This window comes from Dermacentor variabilis, chromosome 6 (genome assembly GCF_050947875.1).
Source record: "Dermacentor variabilis isolate Ectoservices chromosome 6, ASM5094787v1, whole genome shotgun sequence".
NCBI classification, from domain to species: domain Eukaryota; kingdom Metazoa; phylum Arthropoda; class Arachnida; order Ixodida; family Ixodidae; genus Dermacentor; species Dermacentor variabilis.
In genome coordinates, this window is record NC_134573.1 from 162,070,854 (window position 1) to 162,092,354 (window position 21,501).

The window sequence follows — 21,501 nt, forward strand, 5'->3', positions numbered from 1 at the left end:
CCCGCGACCAGTGACATATATATGTGACCGGGCCAGTGACACACACACACACACACACACACACACACACACACACACACACACACACACACACACACACACACACACACACACACACACAAAATATATATATATATATATATATATATATATATATATATATATATATATATATATATATATATATATTAACCGGGTACGCGACGCGTTCGCATCCTCGCCGGACCACTCACTCACTCACTCATGTGTTCCACATGATCGTTCCAGCTTAGGTCTAGAGAATGTTACACCTAATGTAGAGACCGTGTTAACAATTTCTAAATTATCCGTACCTATTTTCATTTTTATTGGACTTCGTAATTTTTGCCTCTTTGCGTATACACAACTTTTGTTTTGCTGGCATTTATTCGCAAACAGTTTGCATCAGTCCAATCTTTAAAATCTCTTAGCGCTTTGCTCCCTTCAAGCTCTAGCTCAGCCTCCGATGTAGCAGTAATAAACATTGCTGTGTCATCTGCATAAGAAATACATTTGGCCTGTTCTGAACCTTTTGGCATATAATTTACGTAGATTATGAACAGTAGTAGCCCACGGATACTCCCTTGCGGTACTCCTACTCTTATAACCTGAAAATTGGACTTTTCCTTATCTATATCTACATATTGTGCTCAATGAGATAAGTAGGGTTTAAAGAGCCCTAAGGCTCTTTATGCTACGGATAGCATAAGCCTGGAGCTTAGCGACTAAAATTTTATCATTCACAAGATGAAATGCTTTGGAGAAATCTATATATATTCCCATAATTCATTTTTTATTGTTGAACGCTCGCAGGATGGTCTCTTTTCGAGTTAAAAGAGCTGTCTCTGTGGAAAGATGCTTCCTGAAACCATGTTGGTAATGGCCTAGCAAATTATTTTTGTCAAGATACGATAGTACTTTATTAAGAATTATTTTGTCAATGCCTTTCGAGAATACTGGTAGGATCGAAATTGGACGATAATTGCCTAGTAAATTTTTGTCGCCTTTTTTAAGCACCGGATGTACTCTAGCTATTCGCATGTCTTTCGGAAATTGGCCAGACGAAAGAATCAGGTTATAAATGTGAGTAAGACTAGGACAAATGATGTCAAGGACATGCTTTACAAGCCTTATATGAATGCCATCTGTGTCCTGCGATTTACTATTCTGGACTGTGCTTAGAGAAGAAAGAAATTTTAGCATAGTTAGTTGGACTGAGGAAGAACGATTTCGCACTAATGTTTTTCAATAAATGAAGCATCATACCTACTACTGTATGAATCACTGCAGGGATTTACTTGTTGAACAAAGAAATCGTTAAAAGCATCAGCTAGTGTTGCGCCAGATAGCTTTTTACCTTGACGCTCAAAGTTATCTAAAAGAATGTGGGATTTAACTGGACGTAACAGGCAGCTTAGACTTCTCTATGTCACATCTGATCGCATTGTTGCGGGCTCTAAATCAAGTATTGAAGACATAATTCTTTAGCTGCTCTCAGTTTCAAGACTAGCTGAGTTTTCATGTTTAACAATATGGCCGTGCAGGGCATTTTTAGGCTTAATTATATTTAATAATTCATAAGTAACCCAATGTTTACGAGCTTTCGAAGGTTTCTTAAACTTTTTCAAATGAGAATGTTCGTGGTATATCTTTCTAAAGTACTGATGAAAGCGGAGTACGCAATTTCACTGTTGTTCGAATTTAGGACGTTGTTATAGGGATGCAGACTAACGGAGCTGCGAAAATCTTCTAGAGAAAGTGGTGTTATGTCTTGAATATAGCGAATTTGTGTACTCTTTTTTTATTAAACGGCAGGTACTACTGATTAACATAAACATAACTAAATGGTCGCTGATATCTGTATAAATATTATCCGCCATTACGTCATCAAAGCGTTTGCAATAAAGAGGTCTAGTAGCGTGGCACTTCCGTGAGTATCACGTCACGTGTTGGCGCTGCAATTACATTGCTTAAACTGTTCGCAATCAGCAGGTCCTGAAATTATTGCCTATATAGCGCGTGTGCGTAAGCATGTCTGCGTTACAATCACCTTCCAGGAAAAGGCTAAAATTTCCGTGTGCTACATTACCGAAAAGTTTGCCAGTGAACTCAAAAACCAGATAACATCACTGGATGGTGGGCTGTAGATGACGCAATAGAAATTGTCGCGGCTGCGTAGTGTAAGTACTTCAATATCTTAGTTGATAATACAGAAATCGTCCACAGTTTCACGTGTGATGCCTACCTCTACAAGAAGATCCACACCGCCCCCGCAATTATCTTCACAGTTTCGATAAAGGCACTGATAGAAAGTAGGGCAAAACACCTGCGACGTGTTAGTGTACCATGTTTCTGTTAGCATTATTGCCGTGAAATGCCCATTTATGCTTTCCAGGAGCACTTCCATGTCATCTTTTTTGTTTACCAAGGAACGAACGTATTGTTGAAAAAAATGACAGTGATGGTCTCTTTGCTTCCACCAAGACGTTTACATCGTTTAATATAAAAATCCCACAATTGTAACGTAACACACAAGTAAAATGAAGAAACACGATAAGAAGTGTCCCTACTCGATGTTAAATAAGTCATCCAGTTTCCCTACACGATGCTGAATAAGTCATCCAGGCTATTCATTAAAACAGTAGCCGTCCCAACTGGTTTGCGAACAAATATCTTGGCGTTTCTTGTCCAAGCATACTGCCACTGGCAATATTTTCCGCTTCACGGCACCGCATAGTCGCTTCACGGCAGGGCACAAATGCTTGTTTACAAAACGGGCATTTTTGATGGAAAGCCTAAATCATTAGTAATTAGCCTTTGCTTTCCAGCCTTCTCTAGAAAAGAGCCTCGTGATGTTCTTCGTGCAAACTGAATGACAAAGTTAGGGGCAGTAGTATTGCCTGGTGTTTTAGCGCCGTGACAGATTTGCATGTCAGAGCCGTCGAGGGGCATGTCTATAGCTCGTCCTAATTTTTTTGGCGATTTCTCTGATATTATCGTGAGAAGCATGGGGCACGCCCTTCACTACTACATTATTGCATCTTGAGTGCTGTCCACTTTGTAGAAGTCTAGACTCACATTGCTTCAGCACCACACGCAGAGCATCACGCTTATTCTTCAATTATTTGACATTTTCTTTGAATGCTTGATTTTCTAACGAGCTCTCGCGTCATTTAGATTTCAGCACTGCGTTGGATGTGCATGCTTTTTTTCTTGATTTTTACTTTTCGAAGGGCTATCATAGGAACTAAACTGGTTCTGGATTTCTATGCGCCCATATCACAGTCTAGGCTTTGGAAAAGTGAATAGGTGATGAATGATAGAACCTGTCTGAAAGTGCGAATATAGAACGAAAAAAAAAAGTAAAAGTGATAGACGGTGGCCACAGGAAAGAAGGTAAGTTACTTTTCATTCGTGGCACAAAAGAAATTCTTATTTGCCCTAGTGCAGACACAACGCCCGGCCTACTGCACGCGTGTATTATGCCTACGTATAACAAAACGAGATAAAGAAAGGAAATAAAAAAAAATAGGAAGGACTGGGCTGAGGGCCTGGCGTTCGCTGCCGTTAGTATGGGAACACATGTCGAGGCACAAGCTTTCCGTAAGTGACAAGCGCCATCTGCCACAAGTCGTAAGAAGGCACACGGCAAATGACTTTCCACGCGGAGTTGCTGGACGCGGGACTATATAGCTGCTTCCTGCGACGCGCAGTCGCAGCGGAGTTTCGTAGCGCCGCTTATCTGCGCAGTCCGTGGACGACGAGGTTATCGCGGGCGCTCACGTCGTCTTATCAGCGTCCAACGTGGCTGCCCCGTAGCCGCCACCTCTCCTTCGCGACTCCGCCAGCAGGAAGAAAGCCGTGCTTGGGCTCCCGCAGCTGCCACTGAAAACTGCCCGTCAAATCATTCGCGGGCCCGAGACAAGTTATACGCTGTGTTATTCGCCAGGAGGCGAAACTTGCGAGGAGGGGAAAACAAAGCCCCGCCGCGGAGTCCTTGTTTCTGCGTTTGGCTGTGCGTTCATCGTGCATTTTCTTTTTTTTTTTCCCTTGGTGCGTCGTGATGCGGTCGACGCTCGTTTCTGCGGCCGCTGGCCGGACACCGGTGCTCGCGGCGTTGTGCCTGTCGTGTGTGGTCGTGAGCTGCGTTTTCCCGAAGGCGGCGATGGCGACTTCCGGTGACGGCGGCGACAAAGTAGCCGAAGTGCGACGGAAATTCGGAGCGAGGGATGTAATCCACGACATCGAGTAAGTGCACCAAGAAGGCTCGCGCATACGGTCGTCCGCGCTTCCGTCGGTACAGCGGTGAATGCGGTGCGCTGCGATGCAACGAAGTCGATGTTCCTGCGCATTGCTGACCGCTCTGAGCGACAGTGCACGCGACCGGTGAAAGCTACGAGGATGCCCGGGCAGCACATTATTCAGCCCGATACCTTGAACCTAGCAGCTGCTGTGGTATTACTTTCTTTGCTCTCCAACCCAGCGCTAGGGCGCTCTGTACGGAAGTGTGGACGAACGTACAAGTACGCGCGCTTGAGTCCCGCGAGCTCCTGAACCGAGAAAATATATATGTATATGGTCGCAGAAGTCACGGTTCAAGGCACCGTGTTGAGCAACCATGTGGCATCTATGTTCATGTGGCTGCTGTTGCTTCTCGACAAAGCGTTATCTCTGAAAGCGAGCAGCGAGGCTTCTGAGAAATGTCGCGTGCATATGTTACTTTGCTTCGCAAAGCACCACTCAAGAGCTCTGGACAGAACTGCGGAAGGCTGCACAACTTATCAGTGCCTTAGGTTCGAATCGTTTGCTCAGTTTGGCACAGCGAAAAAAAAAAGCTAATTTGTGCTTTGACTAGACGTTCGCTCGCTTAAATATAGATATCGCAGTCAAATGACCAGTTAAGAACTGACGCCATGTTGAGGCAGATTGCTTACGATGTATGGTGGATAGGGCAAGCGCTATCTTCAGTATGGTCGAGTCATCTCAAAAGATTAGCAAATTTAACTTTTCAGCCTGACGTCGGATGCAATCTTAACTACTACAACGAAAACTACTGCGACTGCTGTGGCATTTTCTTTAGTAAAAATGGAGGCCATGGCATAATGCAGGCAACGTAAGTACTGGATAAAAATAATGAACCATAACATACTGCTTACCTTATCGATACGATTCCGGAATCAGGCTGAAGTGTTCCCACAGGGCGCAATCCTATGGTCATAGCCATTGTGCACAATAATATACAATGTATGTTTAGTATAATATGCAATAATATGAACACGCGCACATTATATATATATATATATATATATATATATATATATATATATATATATATATATATATATATATATATATATATATATATATATATATATATATATATATATATATATATATATATATATATAGAAACGAGAAGAAAGGGGGTTAACCGAGGGGCCCGATTTTTATTAGTCATATCATAAGAAGCCAACAAACACTGACACCAAGGACAATATAGTGGGAATTACTTTTGCTTAATAAATGAAATATAGACACAATAAATTAATGGAAATTAAAGTGGATGAAAAAACAACTTGTCACAGGTGCGACCCGAACCCAAAAGCATCGTATTTCGCGTGCGATGCTCTAACAATTGAGCTACCGCGGCGCCGTTTCCCCATCCACTTTCTTGGGTATTTATGTGTACTAGTGGAACCCTGGGAGTGTTAGCCTGCGCCACCACTCACAGACCTTGGCGGCGGACGTGGAACGTCCTTTTTGCCGCAGGCGTCACGAGAACATGATCTTTTTGGGTGAAGGCAACTGGTCAATAAACCCAGATATGCTACCTCAAGGCATCAATGTTGCAATATTCGAGACCCTCGTTATGTAATAAACTAGAAGAAAGGGGGTTAACCGAGGGGCCCGATTTTTATTAGTCATGTCATAAGAAGCCAACAAACACTGTCACCAAGAACAATATAGGGGGAGTTACTTTTGCTTAATAAATGAAATAAAGAAACAATAAATTAATGGAAATTAAAGTGGATGAAAAAACAACTTGTCACAGGTGCGACCCGAACCCAAAAGCATCGCATTTCGCGTGCGATGCTCTAACAATTGAGCTACCGCGGCGCCGTTTCTCCATCCACTTTCTTGGGTATTTATGTGTACTAGTGGAACCCTGGGAGTGTTAGCCTGCGCCACCACTCACAGACCTTTGCGGCGGACGTGGAACGTCCTTTTTGCCGCAGGCGTCACGAGAACATGATCTTTTTGGGTGAAGGCAACTGGTCAATAAACCCAGATATGCTACCTCAAGGCATCAATGTTGCAGGATTCGAGACCCTCGTTATGTAATAAACTAGAAGAAAGGGGGTTAACCGAGGGGCCCGATTTTTATTAGTCATGTCATAAGAAGCCAACAAACATTGTCACCAAGAACAACATAGGGGGAGTTACTTGTGCTTAATAAATGAAATAAGGAAACGATAAATTAATGGAAATTAACGTGGATGAAAAACTTGCCGCATGTGGGAACGGAATCCACAACCATCGCATCTCGCGAATTAATTAAGATAATTACGATAATCTTACGCTTACAACGCACCTTCCGATTTTATTCGTAAATAAACCCCAGAAGCGCTAACTTCATTGTTGACAGAATGCTGTACCTACGATCCTAGTTTGAAATAAAAAGCCTGACTTCTAGATCGTTCTTATTATGTGTCGGTATACAACCCCTACATTTAAAGATTGAATGCCAATCGATCTTGCCGCAACTTCTTTTTCAGCAGCATAACAAATCTATAGTGAATATATATATATATATATATATATATATATATATGTTCACATGGCCCTTTGTGACGTTTTTTATTTGACGTTTCGGCGAGTAAAGAGGCGTGGAAGTCCATGCTGCCTACCAATACGGTGTGTAGCAAGCAAGGAACCGTTTACTTCATATATATATATGTAATGTAACAACAAAAAGAATAAGGGTAGCTGAAGGGCCCGGTATATATATATATATATATATATATATATATATATATATATATATATATATATATATTTGCAAGAATTTATGAAGTGAACAGACAGTGAAGTCAAATAACTGATAGGAAGAACTACAAACCTAAAATCTATGAAACCAAAAACAATAAACCTGGATACAGCCGGTCTATCAAAGCGGAAGTGTATTTTTTTCTTATGATCTTTTCCTTCAGGCACCTCAAAGAAGACCTGAAGACGATCACAGACCTGCAAATCGAGGGCAAGCTGACGGAAGACGAGACTATATTTTACTTCCTTCGGTAAGTTCGTCGTGTTCCTGTCTGTAGCATAGACAACTGACACTTTGTAAAAAAAGAAAGTTATCTTTTACGCTTCGTTGCCATACTTTGAAAATTAATTTTGCTAACTACTATTCACGTGCGGCACTGGCACCTAATTTCTATTATATTTCCGTTGTGACCTGTGCGTTCATTATTGCCTTGATTTGCAAACTTCACAGACATGCAGAAGCCTGGGAACTGGTCCAATTTTTATATCAATTGAAAATGGCTTTGTATTCAGTGTGACAGGCATACCGTGTTTAACTTGTTGAAAAGGTCCTACACACCATGCAAGGATAGCTTGAATACACGGGTCATTTCTTCGAAAAGTAAAAGGCGTCACTTGTAATTTATCCCCGTAAAATCTAGAGCCACTCTGTTTAACTTAAGTTTTTGTAGTATGACTTCACCATTCGTGAAGCTGATTGAAGTTTGTAAGAAAATAGACATATTGCTTCGCCTGACCTTACCAAGCGCTGTTTCATCGAACTAGAAAGTGAGGCACCGGGCTCGTCAAAAATGTGTGTTCGCGAATGTCTACGTTTCTATACTAAGTTCATGTATTACAAAGTGCATTACGCTGCTGCTTGCCACCATTTTTTTTTTATGAAGGAACTAAAGCAGGTCTGCAGGTTTCTAAAACAGAACTTGATGAAATGCAGAAATGGCCGTGTACCGTGCGATTGGGTGCACGTTAAAAAAAAACCCAGGTGCTTAAAATTTAATTCGCGGACCTCCCACTACGGCGTGCCTCAATATCATATCGTGGTTTTGACACGTAAAATTCCAGAATTTCGTTTAATGAACTTTAATTAGCGTTCCTGCCATTCGCAGCATGCACGACTTCGATGACAATAACATGCTTGACGGCTGGGAGCTGCTAACCGCGATGAAGCACATGGGGGCGCACGGCCATGGCAAGGAGGAAGCCGAGACCGGAATCAGTGAGACAGTTGGTAAGTGCCACGATCCACTGGAAATGAAAGACGCACTTCGTTGTAGCGCTTCCTTCTTTTACTGCGCAAAAACTGCTACGAGCTAGGATATCGGGATATCCATGTATTATCACGGCTCCTTGTAGCGTCACAGCTCCCTGTAACATCAAAGCTCCTTGTATACGCCATCACATTCGAAGACTCGGGAAAGAAAATAACGTAGGAAGAAAAGTTCATTAGTTTACGTGGGTTTGGAACCCAATGGCTCCTAAGCGAGTGCTCAGTTACTTCTCCACAAACCATTCTGCTTCTTTGCATGGGACTAACACATTCTATTGAAGAAGTATGGGAGAGGCCTTTGCCATGCAGTGGGCGTAACCAGGCTGGTGATGATGATGATGATGAAGACATTCTATAGCAAGAACAAATCACTACAAAAATTGGAGGTAACTCCGAACACATGCACTCAAGTCATACAGTGCGGAGGTGATTATTGATCTGCATACACACTGCGAACGTAAGCAGCTGATTCCCGAAAGAAAGAGGGCGTTTCGCGGTATACTTCAGCATGTCTGTGGCACATCGCAGAGCATAATAACTCTATGCTCTTTCCCTTTCTTGATGTTCCTGGCAGCAGCGATCACACTCACTCAGGTACATTCTCGCCCCCCCCCCCCCCCATTTCTCCATGTGCCAGCTGCTTTGTATCATTATTTTTCTTTGCGCTAGTACATTTCTTTCACTATATCCGCGAAGTGCGATAACGCACTTTCTTTAAAGCATTGAGCAGAGGTTGATCTAAGCATACAAGAACACAGCCGGTATCGTAACGGTGTCTTTAAATGATTGCGAATGCACATCAGCAGGAGTAGTCGCTGCTACAAGAGCCAGCAAAAGAGGGTACAAATAATCGCTAGGCTCGCACAATCTCGTCTTTGTCTCGTCCGAAAACGACATCCGATGGCATAGTTATACCACAGTCTTTCGTTATATTGAAACAGTCGGTACCCCCTCTTTAACCTTGATATCCATGTGTCCTTTACCCTTTAACCGTGTGTCCACCTGCAGCTAAGGTTAGCCGAGCTGTTCACCGAAAAAAAAAGAAAAAGCTGCAAGATACCAAAAAAGCAACGGTATTTGGTTGTCAAAGACCGGACGACCAAGTACCGTAGGTTTTAGCATTACCTTGGACCGTATTTCTAAATCGATATTTTTTTCTTTTTCGTTGAAGAGCGTGGCTAACTTTATAGCTGGGATACCCTGTGTAGCTCTTCGCGCATGCAGAAATAAAGACGTCCCAGTACTCCTACAACCTCTTAATTTGGCGGTTGGAGTGGACGGATCACGCTTGCATGCCATCGCTGATCCATTAATGGCACACTGCCGTGTCTAATCCTGACTCTTCGGCGACTGCGTGCATTTCAGAGGCTGTGGACGCCCTGATGCATTTTGACAAGAACAATGACGGATTCCTGGAGTACGCTGAGCTTCGCTCTTCCTCTGACGAACCATAGAAGGCGCCCGTGTGACGACAAGCCCACGGTGTCATCGTTTCTCCTCCATGTTGTGATTTACAGTATTTAAGAATGGCGTGGTCACGGCATGAAGTTTATGCGGGCGTCATCCTAACAACGGAACGCGTCTTCAATGAACCGAGCATCTGATGTCTCCAGGTTGTTTAAGATACCCTACGTGGATTAGCAAGGAGCGAGCTGGGCAGCTTTGGTGGTTTCAAACCTCCCGTGCACTAAGCAAGTGGTTGTTTTATATCTGTTTAATGTAACCGCCGAATAAAGTTGATTTTTTAGCGAGTTTTTATATAACCTTTTAGTTTTTAGGGTACTTGGGATAAGTTTCAAGCTGTAGATCGTCGGCGCCCATCACAGTTGTTCATTCAAATCTTCATAGTGTTGTTAATCATCATTTAGGTAACCAAAAGCGTTCCGGGCGGCGCGAACTACACAAATATGTTCTTAGGCATTCACGTGTGAACGTACGGGGTGTTTCACTTAACTTGGACCAAACTTTAAAGATGTGCAAACGCTACATAGCTGGACATAACCAATGTAATGTTGTTTGCCGGGTCTTGTAGATACTCGGATTACTTTCAGCATTCCGTGTAATTAGATAATTAGTCTTATTTAGTCAACTTTTCAATTATCCTAATTCGCTGACAAGTGTCAATGAGAAAATTGTAGAGCAACATCCGAAACTCCCGATACAGCTTTCTGTTTCTGAATAGGTGCGACATAAGTGTTTTTCCGAGCGTGAAAGATGCCCGCGAATAAACGCAAAGTTGCTCGATCGGCCATTCGCGCAGCAATTTTGCGTGTATTCGCAGGCATGTTTCACGCTCGGAAAAACTTTCATGTAGCACGTATTGAGAAACAGAAAGCTGTATCTAGAGCTTCTCATGTTGTTCTACAATTTTCTTATTGACACTTCTCATCTAATTATTATATGTGAGAAGTTAATTAAGACTATCTAATTATGTGGAATGTAAAAAAAAAACAATCTGACCATCTTTAAGCGACAGCAAACATTACCTTGGTTCTGTACAGCTACGCAGCATTTGCATATTTCAAATGTTTGGCCCAAGTTATGTGAAACACCCTGTATAATCCCGATACAAAGGCGATTCCACTGTCACCACCTTTTGCATTAGGTTCTGCCATATTTTTTGTGCAACTACAATCTAAAATTTTTCAGCGGAAGCTTCAAAATAAACATTTCATGGTTTCCTCGCCTGCCCTTTATTAAAACTTGTTGTGTTTGTGCAACCGGGGCCTAAAATTGAGTGGGTCTGCAGCACGTGTTCTTAAATTCGTCCTATTCATTTAATTTCATTAGTCTCCGGCCGTGCCACTCTACATTACTCATGGTGACCGAAATCCTGAATACAAAAAGGCTGTCATCTTGTCTGTTGGGAAAGGGGACGGGGGAAGGAAGAGAACTGCTGACTTGCCGGTCGGTCCACTGTACGGTCATATTTTCAGTTTGCACTCGCGACGATTATTTACTTTCCCACTTGCCTATATATAGTTATTCGACAACAAACCGCAATGATCCATCTAAATTATCTTCCCCTCCCTCCTGATCCCCTCCACCATTACCTGTTTTCGCTTCACGATTGCGAACACTGGAGTCGTACTACCCGCTCCACCCGTTTATTAGAATGGATTACATCGACATCCTGCGGTGGACGTACACTGGGGAATAATGACGGTGAGGTTGTTTCATTGCTCGACATAAAACTTGAGAACGCCGCCGACCTACGCCCATGTCGCCAATATGCTTTAAAAAACGTTCCGCGTGACTGCCGCTAAAGTTTAACTAGTCCACAACGTCATTAGAGAGCTGTGAATGGCGCAAATCGACTATGAACTTTTAGGGCAGAAGTAGGTCATACAATGCGCGGAAATAGATAACTTTATTTGCCAAATTTCTAAGACCTCAAGGCGGGCCTATCTAGTCCGGGGATACCGTTGGTTTTCCAGAAGCTCTAATGACCCGGTCCGCTAAAATAGAGCCCGGTGCTGCGGCTCCGGGTTCGAGCTTCCCGCCTCTCGCAGCTGGAGCCGCGCCCATATCCAGAGCCGAAGCCGCGGCTGCAGCCAAAAGCTGACGCTCGCCAGCTGGGCCCACGCTGTTGTCGCAACTGTCGCAACGGCTGGCACTGACGTCAGTCCCTTTCGGAGGAAGAGAACTGATGAAGGATTGTCAGTGGGTGTAAGCGCAGCCGAAGGCTGGAGACGACAACCGCCGCTTACTTTCCTTACTCTCTCTCTCTCTCTCCCTAGTCCGCTCTCTTGCCCCTCTTCCTCTTCTCGCGAGTTTCGTCTTTCTGGGCACGCCTCAAACGATGATCATGGTGGGCAGAGCCGTCTGTCGCTAGCGTTCGCAACGGACACGCGTCGAGCCGCGGCCGCTAGTCTGCCGCCACTGCGCGAACTCCACGTGTGTTTGTGTGTGTGTGCATATTTGTGCGTGCATGCGCGCACGGTTTCCCCCACGTGGCCTCCCATGCCTGCGTGGCGTTCGTCGCTTAGTTTCGGCAGCTGCTGTCAGGGTTCGAAGCGCGTGAACCTTGAGGCACGGTTGCCGCGTAAGCGTTCGGGCTCTCAAATTTGTCGACGAAGCAGCGGCAGCGGCGGCGGCGGCTCAGCGAGGCTGTCCTTGCGGTAGGCACTCGGAAGTGATTTTCCTGTCTACAGCGTTTGGACGTTGCGCCGGGCGGAGCACAGCTGTTTTTGTGACCTCGTTGTGAAAAGCAAGAAGACATGCAGACCCTCGCGAGCTGGGGCTTTTGTGTGACTGTTTTGTTCGCCGCTGTCGCGGCGGACCTGCCCCCTGATGCCCAAACCGGCGAGGCAGCTGAGCTACGCAAGAAGTGGTCGGCGGTGCAAGTTGCCCGCGACTTGGGGTGAGTGTAAAATCGACCTGCGCACACGTCGCTGTGTGTTAACGCCGTACCGCAGCAGGCCTTCACTTCCGATGACCTGTTTTGCTTGTATTTTTCTCTAAGTTTTTTTTTACGAGAAACAGGTTTCTTGCCAGCGGATCTAAATAAGTGTTGGTACGTTTGTCTGCCTGCTAAAGGTGGCAATAGGACAAACGAAAGAGAGGTAAAAACCACGCATGCTTGTGCTTAAATTTCTCGTGCGTTTACTGCTGCCAAGTTTCTCGAGCAACAATTTACTAGACGTGGCCGCGATGGCGCGTGGTAACAACGACAAAGTCGCAATGCCGAGCTCTAGTCTGGTTGGGCAAATAAAGCAAAACATTTGCAAGGCAGGATCGAGCCACCCGTGGTCTTGCCTCTGAGTAACGAAGGCGATTTCGGGCTTCATACGATTAAAATATATAAAGTACTCAAGTAATCACTCCGAAGTGGCGCTAGAAAACAAGCTAAGCGGAGCGTGAGCGTTTCTTTTTTTTTAGCAGGCGCTTAGCTTTGGAGCTGTCGTGTAGTTGGCAGCCGGTTACGCTGTGATCACGCGCGTCGCAGTTCCAGGCAATTAAAAGTGACGGCTTTTTCTGTTCATTTCGGCGCGACGACACGTAGTACGAGTTAGAAACACCACCATTGCCTGAAACCCAGTAGGAACGGGCAGACGACGATTCATCCATTACGCAGAGTGCCACTCGTGTATACTAAACATGTGTGTTCGGGCCTGTGTACGTTCGCAAAGCCATAAAAAAAAGCGATTTTGTGCGTCTGTTTCATTCGAAACTTTAGTATACGTCGCTTTCGACGTGTCCGACCTTTTCCACGCCGACTGAGCTACGCGCATGGGGAGTTTAGGAAGCCTGTTTACGTGGGACTCTTCTAAGCACCCTTTTTTCTTTCTTTTCATCCGACGTCATGGCTAATTGTAGAACGAAAAAAAAATTCTTTAGGGCCCCTAGTGGTAAAGGTCGAGACGTTTCAGTTTGAGCATGAGCAGCTTTATTGGCGGCGGCCAGATTCTACCTTCTTCTAAATTTTTCTGGACTAGAGATAACTTGTTTCATTCCCCGCTGATTCAGTGAAGATTTCAACGGGAATTGTTCAAGCGGGATGGCCATAAATATTAATTATGGGGTTTTACGCACCAAAGCAACTTGCGAACTGTTGTGCCTCAGAATATAGACTTTTCTGTTCACTTACGTCTTCTGTATGCGTTTTGTTTCCAGTCATATTAGACAGGACGTCGCGAAGATGATTGAACTTGAAAGCGCCGGAGTAATGTCGCAGGATGAATTGTCGTTCTACTATTTCAGGTAAGCGAGCGAACGGTAATTTATTGTGCCTGTAGCCTGTGCAATAAGATGTTCGTGCGTCTAAATCGTTGCGCTGTGCACTTTAGCGCTAGTATATGTATTAGGATTACCATTTTCTTTTTTTTTTGAAGTTTGTAATCGCTCTGATGCCTCAGTGAAAGCGAACATATTTTTTACGTTGTGTGGTATTAGATACGAGATACGGGAGGCATTCGCGAGATCTGCGGTCTCTTATCTTTGTGCGCGATGTTATAGAAGATTAGTTACAGCCCTACTGACAACAGGAGGCCCTCCGAGCGAAACATTTGTCTATATACTTCACGCTTTGAATAAGTAATTGTAGTCTGTTTTATGATGTGGCATTCCAACGTTTGTTTATTTGTCCTGCTTATGTACAGGAGCGGGGGCAGAAGCTAATGGCTGTGCAGCCTGACAAAAGCCTTTGCTCCTAACGGAGTGCGACTCGCAAGTCGACGAGCGGAAGCATGCAATATATATATATATATATATATATATATATATATATATATATATATATATATATATATATATATATATATATATATTATTTAACAAGCTATTGCGCAAAATAAGGCAGCAATAACAACAATGACTAGAAAAATGAAAGTAATTACACAAACTCAATATTAAGGTTTAGGAACCATTAGAGGTGAATAGTATAACAAATATTGACGTGTTACGCTTGTTGATGTGGTCTGCCCCCCCCCCCCCCCCATTTTTTTCCTTTAGTGCACACCAGCTAGTGTTGGGCCACTTGAAATCTTGGACTGAGCCTTGTTTAGGAGCAAACAAATGCTTATTGTTTGCTTATCACATGCATCACATGCATGTTATTGCTTATCACATGCATATATATCTGACACGTTTTCTTCACTTTCGCGTTTCAACCGCTTCGTACATCATATTTATTATGTTTCCGTCACGCTAGCGTCGCTATATCAGCGTAGATAGAATGAGAGAGAACACACGCAGGTACGCACGCACACACACGCACACACACGGACTCACACGCACACGCGCGCGCGCGCGCGGAGAAAAAAGTTATATAGCATTGCGTTGGTGGCTGCGCTGCTCACGCATAAAAAAATGTCGTCTTACAAAAAAAGAAAAAACAAGAACGTGGCAAGCATGAGCGAAACCTAACTTTTAATGTTGATAGCCGAACTGCGCATCTGCGTTGAGCTGCGACACAGAGCGTTCGCGCTGACCAACTCGAACGATATGGTTGGGTTGTGATTTCGTGTATGGAGACAATTCTACGCAGTGAAAACTTTATTCTGTGGAAGTTACCTATGTAAATTCTATATTATTTACTTTAACGAGCGATATATGCTCGGTCGATATCCGTGTTGATAGTGTTTCGAGCATGTAATGCAAGAAATACGAACTTGTTGCCTTAATTAAGTTCATTAGCGCTTCTCTCCACTGAATCTTTACGCGATACAGAGAAACTGTCGTCGATTTTATTGTCCGTGAGAACTAGCGTGTGTTATAGTCTACTGCACACTAATGAGAGCCTAAGATGGAGGTGACGAATACACCGCTGTCTAACAAGAGTTTGTATACATGCGTCATGCGGTTACGTTAGCACATTTCCATTACGTCGCGGCGAACGCGTACGAACTTAATTCAATATCGGTGCTCATCTGGAACTACTTTTTTTTTTCGAGCATGGTGGCTAGGAGTGCTGATGCAGTGCGCCCCCCCCCCACCATTTATTTGGGGGGTGGTTGAGCCTGAGCTGAATTCTTAAGTTGTTACCAAGTCCTACAGTTGCTCGCACCTCAGACCTATTTGTGGATTGCATGTCGCAGGATGCACGACTTCGACAACAACAACCTGCTGGACGGCCAAGAGATGATGGCGGCCATGTACCACTCCAGCCACCACGATAAAGGCGGCCACGCGGACGAAAGGATGGAGATCATACCGGAGGCGGACATCGCCAGTGAGTTAATCCTTCGGCAGCACTGCACATTACTAACTTTACGCACACTACTAGCTTCACTTCGTAGTGGCTATGGCGTCGCGCTTCTAAGCCCGAGGGCGTGGGAACAAACGGGGCTGCGGCGGCTGCATTTCGACGGGGGCGAAATGCAAAAAACGCCAGTGTACCGTGCATAGGGTGCACGTTTAGGGAACCCCAGGGGGGTCAAAATTATTCCGGAGTCTCCTGCTACGACGTGCCTCATGATCTTATCGGAATTTTTGGCAAATGAAAACCCAGAATATAGTCTAACTGATTCATATTACTGTAACCTTTAATAACGATCACACTTTCGCTCACGGAACAGTTCGTTAAGCCGATGTGACGCCTAGGTGCAGCCAGAATAACGAGAACCTAAAATGACCTGCACGGTAACTTCTTTTACCTCGGAAGGTGTTGAAAAAGTGCGCTTTACATGAAGGCTATCGTGACAGGAGAGTACGCCTTCACATAATCATCTGACCTTGCATAGTAAAGCTTTGAATCGCATATAATCATGCCGCAGTCTATGCATGTTCTGAAATTGTCCTTCTTGTTTTGGCATTCTAGGGAATAACTCTACTGCCAGTTTTAGAACGCCGCGATATGAGAACATATTCCCTCACGCTTCCCATATATATTAAAATTCCGGGGTGCTATTAGAAAGCTATAACTAAAGGTTATCATGAATGGGACCGGTGCGCGAATCAGCCGCAGCAAAGTCATCGAAGCTGCCTCTTGTTTTCAGTGTAGGTGGACCCTAGAGTCATGAAGCTCCTTTGTCGTCGTCGTCGTCATCATATCATCATCATCATTGCACCGAACCTCTCAGAGAGAGAGAGAGAGAGAGAGAGAATAAATCTGAGCCCTGCTCACGATAGTAAACATTAAAAAAAATTCGTATACGCATTATTTGAATGCTTACGTAGTATAAACCGTTGTGTACTGCACTGGACCGCACATAAGTGATACCCCGTACTACTATACACATACCTGCCAACTTTCTCCAATTTTTCGTAAGCCTGATAAATTTTGGCTCGTTTTGCGGCTTTACGAACGCCGCATTGACGTTTAGGAAAAAAGTAAATTCTCTTCGCGAAGAAGCTTCGCTCGTTGGTCTCCGAACCTTCCTTCCGTTGCAATCCCTTCTGATGGTGAAAGCATTCGAGAGCGGTACTTGCTTCGAGGAAGTCTATACGGAGTTCCTGAAGCAGGGGAATTGGGCAACGGCAGACTTGCTGTGTACGGGGCCGGTTGCAGTCTTTGACTTTGGGACCCTCGTCTGTATAATGTCTCTTCCCAGTTAATTGTATATAAAGAATAAGAAACTGACACTAAAGAAATCACTGTGATCTGGAAACAGTGTGACGACACATAGTGTATTTCTTGTCCGGATTTGTTGTGCCAGGTTTCTCGCTGCTTGTGCTCAGCGTATGAAGGCAAATGGTCTCATATAATGGAGCGTATATGTATCCCCGAAAAGACGTGTGCCCAGGGTAGCTTAAAAAAAAAAAAGAACGCCTGCTAACGTTGTTCCCCCTTCCCACTCGTTGTCATTTCTACAACAGTTTGCGAACTTGAAATTCGCAGCTTGGCAGGCACGTACGCGTATATATCGCTGCCTGTCCAAGTGAGGACCCTCCGAGTGGCTCCGGTACCATGGTTGGCGTTAGAGTAGAACACGACATTGTTCAATTTCTTTGCTCTTCGTGAATAGTTTATTCGGGCCAAGTTCAGTGCCAGTCGCTGATTTGTGCAAATATTGATGGTATACTAGGGTGGTTGCTTGGGCTAATTGGTAAGTCATGATCAAAAATAACGTACAGCGCAAAGGACACGGACAGCGATAGACGACATACACAGCGCTGTGTATGCTGATGTATTCATGGTAATGTTACTTCGCGAATACGCGAAGATCAGTCGAGAGAGATGGTGAAGCGCAGGTCCTGCCTGATTGTGTGTTTTATTTATCGTCAGATTGCAACCACACTTTCTCGCGAACACGTTTTCTTCGAGCGCTGCTATCACATCCAACGAAAGGAGGCAATTGGCTTTTCTTGTGTCCAGCTGCTTTACCCTCGTTTTCCCGGTTTTAACGTCGTTGATGCCCGGTCCCCACTACGCTAAAGGTGTATTCAAAATTTTCACGCAAGGAGGAGGAGGAATAAACTTTTATTGTAGAACCAGCACTTTATCATGGCCGGGCCTAAGCCTCCCACCAAGGGACGTCGAGGGCTTGCCTCGCCGCCGCCTCGCGGGCGTGCTGGGTCGCCCAGGTTTGGTCGTCGAGGGCGGAGCTCCGCAGAGCCTCATGCAACCTCGACGAGAGAGTCGTGGTGTTAGTCTGGATGTACTGTGCTGTGCACTCCCATAGCATATGCGGAAGCGTAGCCGGGTGAATTCCACAGCACCGGCAGTTGGGGGTAGTGTAGACGTCCGGAAATATAAGGTGGAGGCGGGCGGGTGAAGGGTACGTGTTTGTTTGTAGTAGACGCAGGGCCATCGTAGCCCTGCGTCTACTTGCCTGCGCCCGGCTGAACTTTGGGTGAGGCGGGGGGAAGATTCGGCGACTGAGGTGAAATACCTTAACGAGATCGTTATAAGTTGTCAGACTGTCCCTGGTGTCCAACTCATCTCCAGTGACTCCGGCGCGGTTGACTAGACCTCGCGCAATGGAGTGGGTGACCTCGTTGAGATAGGGGAGGTGTGGGTGGACAGGGCCCGCATGGGCCGGGATCCATGTTAGGGAGATTATGCTGTCTTTAGAGTGTGGTGCCTGGCAGAGGATGCGAAGAGCTTGGGGAGAAATACGGCCTTTGCTGAAGTTAGTAACGGCTGAGCGAGAGTCACACACTATGGTGTGACAGGTGGGATCCAAAGTGGCCAGGGCGATGGCCACTTCTTCAGCCGTCTCGGAAGTGGGGGTAGTGACGCTGCAGGCGTGTTGTAGGGCTCCATCGCGTGTGGCGACGGCCACAAATCGTGTGCCATGGGAGTATTGGGCTGCATCAACAAATGTGACGCCAGGTACGTGGGCAAGGGCTTTTATGATAGCTCCGGCCCGAGCTTGGCGCCGGGCCCTGTTATATTCAGGGTGCATATTTCTAGGGATAGGGTCTATGTAGATCCAGCTACGGATGTCGGTCGGGATCGGTTGTTTGGGGCCCTGTTGCTGATGGTAGGTGAAGCCAAGCGTGGACAGAATAAAGCGCCCCGTTTCAGTAAGGGTGAGCCGTTCAAGCTGAGAGCGTTGTTGGGCTTCAATGAGTTCGGAAAGGTTGTTGTGAACTCCCAGTTGGTTGAAGAGTTCAGTGCTGGTGCAATGCGGGAGCCCAAGTGCTTGCTTGTAGACCCCTCGTATGAGGGTGTCGAGCTTGTTTTGCTCAGCCCGGTACCAGTTGAGGTACGCAGCAACGTACGTAATGTGGCATATGACAAAGGATTGGACGAGTCGGAGAAGGCTTTCTTCTTTGAGTCCTCCTCGTCGGTTAGATATACGTTTAAGAAGTCGTAGGGTGTTTTGCGATTGGGCACAGATCTTGTTGAGAGCCAAGGCGTTGGAGCCGTTGGTAGAGATGGTGAGACCGAGAACCCGGATACTAGGGACGTGTGGGATAGGACTGCCATCTTGAAGGCGTAGGGTGATGGCGTCACAGGGTCGGTGATCAGATTGGTGTTTGGGAGGGCGACCCCGCTGAATGGGCTTGTATAACAGAAGCTCCGATTTAGCCGGCGAACAGCGCAGTCCGGTCCCTTGGAGATAGGCTTCAACCGTGTCAATCGCCGTTTGGAGGGCTGATTCCACTTGACCATCACTGCCTCGGTACGACCAGATGGTGATGTCGTCGGCGTAGATGGTATGGTTGATATTGTCGACTTGCTGTAGGTGCTTGGCAAGGCCAATCATGACTAAGTTAAATAGCATGGGAGTCCAGTGCATGTTGGAAAGTGCTAATAGTTGTTTGAAGTGAGATGAGCATGTCTTTGACTTCAGAGCGGACCTGGCCCGTGGCTCCATCTTGCAGGGCTCTCTTCTTGGGGGCGGGAGTCGAGGGGGCCTCCTGACTAGGGGCAGGGACGTTCTGTGCGATAGGTGTAGGGGCTGGTATTTGGGACTGTTTGAGGTCTCTAACCTCCTGCGAGAGTTTAGTGAGGAGATCGCGTAGGATGGCGTTCTCGCGCTTAAGCTGAGTATTTTTTTTTCCAGCAACTGATGTCCCTACGATTCCTGGAAAAACGTATTAGAGGTGTACTAGAAATGTATTAGCGAAGCGATGGTGTTTTAATCACACAAGATGTTTAAAGGTCAAAGGTGCGGAGGGTCTGAATCTTAGTTTGTTTTTGACTGAGCGCATTGTCTGCGTGAAGTTTTTAAGTGAACGAAAATGCCTCACAATAATAATGGCTTCGGTAGCATGCTGTGCCCGTCCTCGACTCTAATTTTGAAGGAGTTGTGTATTTTCGCTTAACGTACACGTGAAACTACAGTGAGTGTTCTGGCTCTTTCTTTCTTTTTTTCAGGCTACGTGGACTCTGCTCTTTTAGCTGACAAAAACCACGACGGCTATATTTCGTATCCGGAATTAAGGGCAAGCGACCTTGCAAAGCAGCATACTTAAATCTTTGTGCGAAGGTGATACCACTATGCGCCCACTGCATTTTCACATACATCGTTTTATTTAGAATGGTTTTTTGTTCGGCACACAGTGCCTTCTCAGTGCCTTTATACTACTGCTTTACTGAGTCCTTTTACTCACAATAAAGTATTTTGCCGTGTTTCTGTCTCTTTCTTGTACTGCTTTTTTTTTCAGTTGCTGTAATTGCTCCTACTTCTTGGAGTGAAGCTGCCATCGACATATATATATATATATATATATATATATATATATATATATATATATATAAACGAGAAGAAACGGGGTTTGTTGGCTTCTCATGATATGACTATATATATGGGCATGTTCAGATAAGAACGGTAATCGAGGTCCCATGACCATTTCTTGTTTTCAATGAAATTTTTATATCTGATGGGCAAATGTGTCCACACAAAGGAATGAACCTTAGTTTTGCAAGAAACTTCGTAGTTTTCTCGGAAAAAAATCGTATGTCACAAGAGGTGGAGAACGTCGTTTTTGCCACTTCGCAAAGTTGCATGTTTGGAGCCTCACTGCATGCACAATAAATTTTTCCCGCACATAAGTATTTTTTCGTTACTTTTTCGTAACATGTACTATACGAACAAATAAAAAAACAATTTTTCGCTGTGTCAGTCTTCTAAATAAAAAATTGCAAACTTCGCTTCCGGAGCTATTCGGTGCAAAAAAGGCACTTTTCAGGGCAGCCTCAGGGCAAGATGCGTAAATATCTCCACACTTAATCTTTTTCTCAGTATTTTCCAGCTACTTTTACTCACTTTAGGCAAGTTTTGTAGTTTTACAATTAACATATATTTTTCCATAAGGCCTCAAATTTGGCCAAA

General features: G+C 45.0%; 2 protein-coding genes across 2 annotated transcripts; both read left to right on the forward strand.

The window, feature by feature from the left end:
* Window positions 1-3,744: 3,744 nt before the first annotated feature.
* On the forward strand, window positions 3,745-11,013 carry LOC142585623 (longistatin-like). Its single transcript, XM_075696533.1, has 4 exons — window positions 3,745-4,266; window positions 7,230-7,316; window positions 8,172-8,293; window positions 9,698-11,013. Exons 1-4 carry the CDS (start codon window positions 4,082-4,084, stop codon window positions 9,784-9,786), a joined length of 483 nt encoding a protein of 160 aa, XP_075552648.1. The 5' UTR covers window positions 3,745-4,081; the 3' UTR covers window positions 9,787-11,013.
* A 1,087-nt stretch (window positions 11,014-12,100) lies between these two features.
* Window positions 12,101-20,798, forward strand: LOC142585624 (longistatin-like). The gene is made up of 4 exons (XM_075696535.1): window positions 12,101-12,695; window positions 13,949-14,035; window positions 15,871-16,004; window positions 20,544-20,798. Exons 1-4 carry the CDS (start codon window positions 12,553-12,555, stop codon window positions 20,639-20,641), a joined length of 462 nt encoding a protein of 153 aa, XP_075552650.1. The 5' UTR covers window positions 12,101-12,552; the 3' UTR covers window positions 20,642-20,798.
* Window positions 20,799-21,501: the final 703 nt, after the last annotated feature.